An 11061-nucleotide genomic window follows, 5' to 3' on the forward strand; every position below is an offset into this window, starting at 1 on the left:
GTGGTGGAGAAAAAACCTGTGAGTCTTGCCACGTACCAGCCACCGACTGGAAAGTTGCACTCCTCTACATACTACCATGAACAATTCTTCTTGCAGAAAAAGGAGGACCGCTGGCTAGCCTCATAAAAATCTCTCCCGTTTCCCCATCTTGAAGCTACTCACTTTAGGGTCCTTTTGCTTATACCATTTTTGTTGTTCTAGTACTGACAAGATCATCAACTGTAGCTTCAGGAGGGAGTATTTAGCAGGGTAGCTATACAGAGAGAAGTGAGTCTTAAGTCTTAGTTTTTTCATAATGAAATTATCCCCCCCCCCCCCCCCCAATAATTTTCTCCTAACTAATCCAATATGGGTTTCACAAATGCTATTTAAAGAAGGCAATTGTCAACTACAGCTTAAAGCAAAACAGCCGGGATAAGAAATAAACAAAATCAATACCTTGCAAGGTAATCTGATATTCTAATTTATTCAAATTAAAACATTGCACGAATAACAATACAGTGTGGTTTACACCTTTCAATTATCTTGAATAAACGGTCTTCTGACAGGCAAAGCAGATTCTACTCATCGGTACATTAAACAAAGGTAAACAGGCTAATTTGCAAGTGAAAGAGCGCGTAGAACACATTCTATCCAAGACATTTTAACCTCTTGTAGAAACAGGTCAGCTACCAACATGATAAAGAAATGTAGAAACATACTTTTTTGGTTTTAATTATGTTACTTTTTCCCACCACTGGCCAAGGCTCCAAGAAGGATGGACTCACACAGATCTGCTTTTGACTCACACTTTACACAGCGCTGACATTAAAGGGAGTATCACATTCCTATTCATCAGAGGCTTAAATTCTGATTGCTTTACAACAGGGAAAAGCAAAATTTCAAAGTAGTCTAAAAACACTAAACAATAAGCTCATGTCTTTGCTTCAGAAGTAGAGAAAACCTCTTCTGTCAAAATTAGTATAAAACTGTACAGCAATTCACAGACATTGTGATAGTGAAAAAATACAATTAAGTGGTTCAAATTCTGGCCTAACTTTATAAAAAAGCTTAACAAATCAGGGGACAAAGATTCCCAATTGCCACTATTGCTTTCATGGAAAAAAACTTAATTTTGTGCTGCTCAGCACAGCAAGACTGAATGCAAATCCTATACCTCAGTGTATAGCTTTTTTCCTTCAGAAAAAGGAAGAACAACAATAATTGCAGAGATAATTACTGATTTTTGGCCGACTGCTCTGTCCTTCAATTTATCGTGGTTTCCAAATCACAATTACAGCACACTTACAATTAATATGTTTTAGATTAAGTCAAGTTTGTAGCATCTTTTAAATTAATTAGATTACACACGGAAGGTCTCCATTTTTATCCACATTCCTCCATGTCAATTTCTCCTGTCTTAATTTTAAGGAAAATTTGGTTCAGAGAGACAATCATAGCAATTCAACTGTGGGCACTGTTCCTCCTCTTATTTCTCAAAGCATTAGCTAAAATTTTGTCAGACTTTGATACAAGGCATAAACATAATTATGTTAGTGATCCCTCTGTCATGACTTGGCCCATCTTTTTATTTGCTAGTCAGTATGTTTACTGATACGTATACATGTAAGAATATTTATGGTTTCACTTGATCTTATTTTAAAAACACTCTTTACATATGCAAAACACATTTAAGAAACCATCACACTGAATTAAAGGGTTTTTTTTGTGGTTTCTCCAAACAAGAGCTGATATTTTAGAATTCAGAGCAAAGTTTTCCAGCATAGTTCAAGCATTTCTGAAGCACTGTTTCAGAACTTCGAAGTTATTCAGGATCTGGATAGCCTTGATCCCTTCTTTCCTATTCATGTCCAAAACAAACACAGGAACTTGCACACGCACAACACCTACTCTCCATCTTCACCACATATCTGCAGTTAAGTCAGACTCTGCTTGTACACAGGAGCAGAATTTGCCCCTTCATTCTAGTTTAGAAGTGTTATTAGAAAACAGAAATAAAGTAAGATACAGCAACAGAGGTAAATCAGTTGTAATGCCTCCTACCAAACATCCTATAGATATCTAGCTGTATTAACATTAAAAAACCCCACCATTCCTATATTTTCAAGTATTTAATTTGTATACTCACACCCTAGATGCAAGACGAGCAGTGTTGCACATACTTTTAAAGGTAGTTAACAATCAGACCTCTCAGCAATTTTTCAAAACTTGTAATTCCAGAATGGTTTTCCGCAACAAATACAGCTTTTTGCATACATCAAGTTTGGTTATAGTTCTCTCACAGGATAAAACACAGGCTGCGCTACAAAGGGTAAGTAACTTAAGTTTCCTGTTCCCTTTGGCTTCTTTCCCCAGTTCCTCAGTTTAAGAGAGCTGGATTACATACTCATTGCTGATTGAGTCACATTCTGGGAATACCAGATGTTCTGCTTAGTTGAATGCATTCATTTCGCTTTTCTACTATTCAGTAAAAAAATATAAAATTGTCAACATACTTAAGACTTCCTAAACCCTAACTATGTGTCCATACTAGCATACAACTTGGAAATTGAGAAGTACTAATTGGAAAATCAGAAGAAAACCAGTGTTTAGCCTCGCAAAGCATAATTTGAAGACCACTCATTTACATAACAATCTGTTAAATATCTTAAAAGATGGCACTGTATTAAAAATAAGCCATTCAGTTCACTGTCCAAATTCCATAATTGCAGACTACACCAGAGAGAAAGAGATATTTCTAAATTTTACCACTGAATGTGTAAAAAGGTAGAGATTCCCCTCATGCCTCCTGCAATAAGCTATTTTGAAGGAGCATGGGAACCGCATGTCCTAACTGTGTAGCCCATACACAGTAATCGGAAACTGATGCCTTGGTTTTCATAACTGCTTGAAGTCTCAGTATTCAAATAAACAGTCATACTTTCATGTTTAACACTGTGAATTCACACTCATGCTTTAAGGGTGCTTAGTGCATTAACAATATGCAACATCTTACAGAAAGTACATAGTATTTTACAGTATCGAGGACTAATGTTGGTTTTGCAGATTTAAGCAAAATGTTGAGCAAATTTTTCTTTCTGAAAACTTTCTACTATGCAAGCAATCAGGAATGATCCAGTATCTGCTTGACAAATCTATTTAAAGGCAGAACAACATTTTTTGAATGCAAGCTCTGGAAAGTAATTTATATCCTCATTTTCCATTCCCTTTTATTGCAACACATTTTCCTGCCAAAATAATCCATGCAAGAACGCATGACTGAAGGAATCTGCTCAGAGTTCAATAGTGTACTGTCAACTCCCTTAGTCAAATATATGACTCTTAATTGAGGGAATTGCCATTTTTTTTTTTTTTAAACGGATTTTTAGCAGTAGCTAAAGAAAGAGATAATGAAGAATAGCTGAAAAAAACCTGCTATCTCCAACACTGTGCCTCATTCAATAAAAGCTAGCAGTCATCATTCAGGAAGACAAAGCCTTTGTGTTTTGCAAACCAAATATAATTAAAATTCTTTACCTTCTGTTGACTTAGCAGTAACAACTGAAAGTGGATAGATAAAATTGACAAACTCCATTTACACAACAATAACTGAATTCTAAGTATATGATATCTGATGTATTTTAAGTAAACACTAAGGCTACGAGAGAGAGTCATTAGATTCTCCCTTTGCTAGAAGGACCAAGATAAAAAAAGTCATACTGTTGCACAGAATTGCATATTTCAAAAATAACTGTACAGTAAAAAAAAATATTTGGTGAATATATGAGAATGCATATTGGGATTGAAAACAACCGCAGTAAACAAACACTTAGAGATTAATGGATTCACATCTATTTCATTTATTTATTATTCTCAAAACAGAAAAAAAAAATCTGAAAACAACTGACTATATATAGCATTTCCTACTGAAAATCCTACAGTAATGCATGCTGTGTACAGTAATAAATGTTTGCAGGATTGAGTCCTAAATTTATTTGCTCAATATTTGAGCAAAGTTATAAGCAGTTGCCATTGCTTGACAATGAAAATATAACATTTCAAAAATCATAGTTATTAGGCAACAATTATTTTCATGATTACTCTTATTTTGGTTACCTAGGTCTAGGGTTTTCATCCTGTATTTGAATCCCATATTCAAAACGCCATTATATGTCAGACTACATAACAGAGCAAAAGCATCTTTTTCAGAACAATGTTAGCAGCACTGAACTTTTATTACAAGTTTTCTCTCTCCTGCCCCCTGAAAGTACACATGCCATCACAGTTTAATGGCTACAAAATGAACCTTTTGAGGGTCTAGTGGGAAATGTCAATTTACACAGGGTCAAGAGCATTCAACTACTGCAATCAAATCCACCTGTGTTCAACAAAATTATAAAACAATGACATTGGTTCATATGTTGGTAATCTATGTAGATTTCTATAAACAATGTTTCACAGCTCAGCATTTCAGAAGTAATTCACTCAATACAGGAGATACATAAATAATCACTAAACATGTGGGAGAAGAGTAAGTTTCAGTTGCAAAAGGATCCTTCGAAATACCAAGTAAGGAATTTTTTTGGGAAAAAGGCAGGTTACACAAATATATACAGACAAAACTAGTACAAACCATCTTTCCTCATGAGGCCAGCACCTGATCTAAATGACTATATTCTTGCTCCAAGACAGTGTCTGCAAACATGTTTGTGGTATTTGAACAAGCAATATAAATAGTTGGTCACTGGTACACTTATCACATTTTGCGCTTTAGGTTCTTTTCACAGTACTAAACCATCAGAAAAAAAAACCAAACATGCACACAAATAACACTCTCTTTCATATCCTTAGCTAAAAGTTGTTTCAAGCCTTGCAGTAATTCTTAACCATGTTGCTTAGGCAGAAATTTTTTGTTGTTGTTGTTCCTTTGTGGTTTTTTCTTAAACAGCATTTTCAGCGTTGTAAGTTTTAAAAAACAGTCGCATTGTTTATTGCTCTAAGCTTCTATTCGCTGCCACTTCTAACAACACGTCCTCCCCTTGGGCATTCCCTAGCTCTGTAACGTAAGTTTTTCAACTGTTTTGGAGCAATCGAAGTCCCTTCAAGACCAGAAGGTGAAGAAACAAGGAGAACACAGGACAGTTGCTCCAGTAAATAAACTGATTGCCCCAAATGGTACAGATTCACCACATAGGTCATCTAGCACCAGAGACAAAAATCACGCCTTCAATCAACAGTTTGCTTACCTCCCGCAATTCAAGCCTCTGAGCCACTGCTTCCAGACTTTCCTGGCCTGTACTTTCCACCGACAGCGTGAACTCCACAAATTCATTGTTGAGCAGCTGGATACGAGCCACCAAGCAACTCTTGCTAGATACTGTATAACGCCGAGTTCGTTTCAATTTTAACCCAAAAGGTAGAGGCATCTTCTTCCCCCCCGCCCCCCGCCCGAGGTGGTTACTGATAAAAAGCTACTACCACCAGGACCTTGAGAGGGGACAAGTAGCTATCTCCTCTCAAAAGGTAAGGAGCTGTAAAGTCTCCAGAGATCAACCAGCAGCAGCAGTATCCATTAAAGACAATCAAGTTTTCCACCAGGAGACAAGTAGAAGGGGCATCCACTGGAATCCTAGTAAGGAGCAAAAGAGAAAGAATAAATACAAGAAACAGAAATATTTTTACTAAAAGGGGAATGGTAACATGGGAAATAACATGTCTATTTTTTCTAAATCTAAATAATCAGTCTCCTTTTCCAAAATGCAGAGCTGTTTTGCATTCAGATAATGAAATAAGCACCAGAGTTTCTGGTTCTTCCACAGATGACACCAGTCTTTGGCAAGTTGGTTGTTTTTTTTTTAACTCACAAGTGAATAATGAGTCTTAATCAAATGCAGCTGCAATAAGTATTTCTAAACTGAATCAGTATTTAAATGAAATACCTCTACGAAGTCCGAGTTGCCTAAGGTATTTCTAATACTGAACAAAGCCATTTTCTGTAAGCGCAAATCCAGCAATCTGGCTTGTTTTTCAGAGCAGCGTGCAGCCTCAGCCGCTATCTGTTGGATTAAACACAAAACCAAGCCCCATAAACGATTAAGGGAAAAAAAAGAAAGGCAGGAAGAGAGGCATTAAAGCTCACACCTTAGCCATTTCCTACCAACTAAAATCCAATTCCTCTAATTCTCCCTGAATTACAGCTAGCTGTACCATTATTTCTTAATACCTAAGCTGCTGTAGGATGTTTCGGGTTACGCTTTGCCTCGCCGAGAGAGTATGCGGATTCTGAGAACCATTTATGGTCTAATTTTTCCTTGAAAAACATACTTATTCCCAGTCTAAAGGTGGCCACCCGCTTCCCCACCTTTTGCAAACACCTTCGCGCCTCCTCTCCTGTCAACTCGGTAACGTGCAAGCTTCGCCTTTCTCCTCGCGTGTTCGTACCGCACGCACCCTAGCCTAAGAAAGCTGTCATTCTTCCTAGCGCTGTTTTTCAGTGGCACACGCAAAATAAAAGCGTTCTGTAAATACGGGGGGGGGGGGCGGAAGCAGGTGTGTTGAGAGCAGTCGCTACAGCGAGGCTGGGCACTGCGGCTACCACTGAAGCGAAAGCGCTTCACACACCCGAGATAAAGCCGCCGCCGCCGCCTCCCTCACGGCGCCGCGCCCCAGGGCTGGGGGGCGATGCGCCCCCCGGCGCCGCCTAACACCCCCGCACGGGGCCCGCCTACTCCGCGCCGCCGGCGCGGGGCTGAGCGGCCGTGGGGCGAGGCAGTGCGCCGGGGCCAGCGCCGTGCGCGTGGCGGCCGTTGCCCTGCCCGCGCCGAGCCGAGCCGGCAGCCGCGCCCGGGCCCGCGCTGCCCGCAGCCCCTGGACCGGACCGGACCGGGCCGGGCCTGAGGGCCGGGGCCGAGCCGAGCCTGAGGGCCGGGGCCGAGCCGCCCGGGGCCAAGCTACGCTTCTTCCTCTCATTGTTAGCTGCCGTTGCCCTGGAGGGCTCTGCCTGGGGACCTCTAGTGGCAGCGCCGCGCCGCACCTCCTGAATGGAAACTGAAAACAAGCACCTACGGTTTTTTTTCAGGCCGGTATGTATTAGTAGCACATTTTAAAAGGCACCATTTGATTTATGTAGACTCTTAGAATTACCAGAGAGGAATAACACGAAGACATCCATTTATTTGGAGGGGTGGAATTGGAAGAAGTAGTCTTCCTAGCGCACCTGTTTTTAAACTCAAAGATATAGCTATAAACAAAGAGATGGCCACATACTACTTGCACGTTTATATACATACCTAGAAAGTTAATGTTATTCAACACAACCACAAACTCGTTAGGTTGAAGACCTCGTATCAGACTCCCGACTCCCTTGTAAGCAGCACGGCAAAGAAGAAAGGGAGGCGGAAAGGCACTACAGGCCTAAAATGGGGAGAAAGAGGAGGCAGCACAGCATTTTTCCTCAATGACATCTTTGCAACCCTACTCCAAAGAATGACCATAAACATATTTCATGACCACGCTTCTAATAATGTGGAAGCAGTTCTACCATCCTACACAATCCCTGTCCTCAACAGATACCACTTAAAATCTTAAATGAATAAAAAAAACCCCTGACCCAAACACCAACTAGTTTATTTTTGGGTGCAGCTGCAGAATAGCAACAGGTTTCCCTGAAAAATTTAGGGATACACAGGGACTCCTCAGTTTATTACTCACTCTGCACTTTGATCCTCCAATTCCTGCCCCCCTGGAGCAGCATGCAGGGAATGCTCTACAGACAGAAGCTTTTAGTTTCCTGCCCACCGCCAGCAGAATCTCGCACTGGGTTTATTCCTGGCAGAGTAACTTTTGGCTGACTGACCTCAGCTCACGTCCCCAGGGCCCGTTTTCCAATACGTTCTGTGCAGAGTTACGTACTTTCTTTGGTGCTGCAGCAATGAGAGAAACCAACTTACTCATCTTTTACAAAGCTGCAGTCAGAAGTGCAATGCTGTTTTAATCTCAGTTTTTACATAGTACCACTGAATACGAGAGACTTTCAAACTTTCATGCCCCCATCGGGCCCTTAGAAAAGTATTCGAAGGGCATGGGAAAAAAGTATTAAAAAAAAATAATAATCACTAACCAGAGGCTGACCTGACAGGTGAAATTTCCAAACCACCTAATGCTGACATGAGGCAATCTCAAACTTTAAGTTATTTCACTATGCAGACATGCAGCAATGCAAAAACATAGGAAGTTTAGAGCAGAATTTTCAGAACATGCCAGGAGTGCTCTTCAGGTTATGATCTGTTGTTTGCACTTACTGCTCTACTGAGCATTTACCCTAAATTATTTCATTTTAATTTAGTACATGCCTGACATCATCTTCATTACTTCTGAAACACATTTATAATAAGGAAAACTTAAGTAACTAACTTCCAGTCCAAGTCACAAAAGACCAACTGTAAAATAAAAATTCCTGACATATAATAAATATTGTAGAATAAAGGCAAGTTTGATGAATAACACTGAGGTATCATTCAGTAACTTCTACTGCTAGCCATGTATACTTCTTGAAGACAGAGCTGTGCTGTTTTTATTCAGCAGCTGTGCATTCTGCAATGCTAGGTGCTGTCCTATTTGCCTTCTGCATTACTTAAATTCGGACACATGGGCATTGTTATAAAGCTACTTTAGCAAAAAGGAACTATGTACCACCAGGAGTTACAAATCCAACTGATGACCTCTACATTAACAAGCCTTTATTTAGCAAGCCTGGAATTTTCACGCAGCAGCTAAAAATGTCTTTAGTGGTCAAACTTTGTACATTTATATTTCAACACAAACATGCAGTTTCAAAAATGTTATATTAGAATTTCAGCAACATGGCCGTGACTGACACATGATTACTGAGCACTGTGGTATCTTTACCTACACCTCCCACTCCCCCCTCAATAATTAGCATTTTACTTTACAAAGATTTTTTTAAACAGCCTGCGTGAATGACAGCATGCAAAATAAAACTGTGATACATGATGGTGAAAAAGGGTTCCTATTATTTCAAATGCTTAAAATACATATATTTATTTCAGAAATATTTGGAGAGCCAAAAAATCAGAATACTCCACCCTCCCCTTGTTTTACCAGTTCATCTTTGACATGACTCCTGGACTAAAAGAGCCGCAATAAGTGCCTATCTCAAACCTCCCCTACTTCCAGAAGCACAGTCCTACAGCCTTTACTTTTCAAAAAGGAAATATGCTTGAAACGCCTCAGTCTTGCGGCACACAGCAGAGATCACCCGCTGGTTTTTTTACTGTGCCTGCTGTTTTCCCCTTACCTTGTGCAGCGATCCAAAGACACTGAGTTTCCTTTCACATACGTGTATCCAAAAAAACCCCACAGTGCTCCAAGACTTTTTCTCCCGGAGCCATCTCATCTGTATTCCTCAGGAACTGACTTTCTGTGTTCCTCTTGCCCGAAACAGCTGCTATCTCGGCTAACCCACCTTCTTCTCAGATCACTCATAGTGAAAACATTCCTCACTTCCTGTCTCAAAAAACTTGCTCTGGATATCATTCCACTGGGTAAAGAGCTAGAGGTGGAAGAAAATATTACAGCAAAATAAACCTGTGCCAGACAGCAATTCAGGCAGCCTTTTTGATGTGACTCTGCACTGCATGAGCGCAAAGTGCGTTCTCGGGAATATTTTCAAATGGCCCGTCTCTGTGTGCCTCTGTGCGTGTGCATTTAATTTCTTTTCCTGGAGGCGTTCCCCTCGCTCTATCCATGCGGAAGGATACGCTGAAAGAATTAAAGCAAAGGCCCGTATGCTTGTAGCCCATTACCTCAGAGAGTTGGAATGCCTGGCAGGGAGAATGTCAGCAATGAACAGCTGCTTCTCTGGCTACAGGGGCATTACAGAAATAGGGGTTACAACAAATAGCAGGCAATCCTTGCTTTTTTTAATCATATGATCATTTATTTTAAGCCTTTCCAATTAAGTCAAATCTCTTACCAAAAATTCTGGTGGTCTGATTTTCACGCAGCTTGGAAATATTTTCAAGGTTTAATCTGTATGTGCTGTACCAAATGACCTATGCACATACATTTACGTCTGCAGCTAAAAACAAAAGTGCTTGCAGAGTTTCAGCTGTTGGTAATATACACAGCAAGAAAACGCAGGCTAAAGACTGATCTTTCAGCCCTTGTCTGGACTTAAAACTCCCAAAGGTGTCAGTAGAAATTGTGCCCTTAGTAACAACTGTCTTAGCACGCATCAAATGCCTATCAATTACGTAATACTTACAGTGTTTAACCAATGCAAACAACATATAAGGGGCTGCACTCCAGTCCCATAAATATATGGAGACCTCTGTGCCTGTGCTTGCACACCTGTGAAATCAACAATTGGGGTATGCAATTTGGAATTTCATGGCTCTCCGCATTGCGTGAGCCAGGCAAAAGTATATACAAACTTGAAACACGTCAGGGGTGAGGAAAAAGGTAAAGTGAATGTGTGAACGCTGACTCATAACTGTAAAACTTAGAAAGTGTCTTGGTAATGTAAAGCACACAAACATGCTACTATCTGAGCAGGTCTAACCTGCAGATCTACTATGCAAATAACATGTTACTCAGGAGGACAATAATCTCATCTGAAATACATAGGTAATTTTGTACTATGAAGAATTCTTCCGAGTTATTTCTCTTAGGCACAATGATCTTTCCTCAGATCAGGGGAATATCTCCTTTTTTTTTCCCCTCCATACATCAGACATAGTTATGATGAGCAGTCCATAAACCACAAAAAAGAATTTATTCAGGGAAATTTTATATTGAGTAAAATAAACTAACTTTGAACTAACCTAAACAGATACCCTTTCCTAATGGTATCTGCTACAGGCCAGAACTATGGTCACTTGCCAGAGAGAACTGACTGATACAGGGCATGACAAATCCAAGACATGAAATTTTAGGGTAACAGAGGCAACCCCTCCTATTTCTAAACAATCGATACTGGAAACAAGGTCTCAATTCTCTTATCTGTCACATTTCCTATTCTAAATCTTGATCACACCCATTTCCTGCCTGATTCCCTATCTA

General features: G+C 40.1%; 1 protein-coding gene across 5 annotated transcripts in view; it reads right to left on the reverse strand.

Moving 5' to 3' along the window:
* PTPN21 (protein tyrosine phosphatase non-receptor type 21) overlaps positions 1-9674 on the reverse strand; it is a 48319-nt gene extending 38645 nt beyond the window's left edge. For 2 of the 5 annotated variants that reach the window (XM_049828521.1, XM_049828517.1), the window contains exons 1-4: positions 9296-9674; positions 7269-7392; positions 5919-6035; positions 5226-5608 (exon numbers count right to left, since the gene is read on the reverse strand). In XM_049828521.1, the coding sequence (XP_049684478.1) occupies positions 5226-5405 (180 nt within the window). In that variant the 5' untranslated portion in view covers positions 5406-5608; positions 5919-6035; positions 7269-7392; positions 9296-9674. Of the gene's footprint in view, positions 1-5225; positions 5609-5918; positions 6036-6340; positions 6431-7268; positions 7393-9295 lie in introns of those variants that run through there. The other 3 variants (XM_049828520.1, XM_049828519.1, XM_049828518.1) reach the window with 3 other exon arrangements.
* Between the last annotated feature and the right edge of the window lie 1387 nt (positions 9675-11061).

The sequence above is a fragment of the Accipiter gentilis genome, chromosome 25 (genome assembly GCF_929443795.1).
Source record: "Accipiter gentilis chromosome 25, bAccGen1.1, whole genome shotgun sequence".
Taxonomy (NCBI): Eukaryota; Metazoa; Chordata; class Aves; order Accipitriformes; family Accipitridae; genus Astur; species Astur gentilis.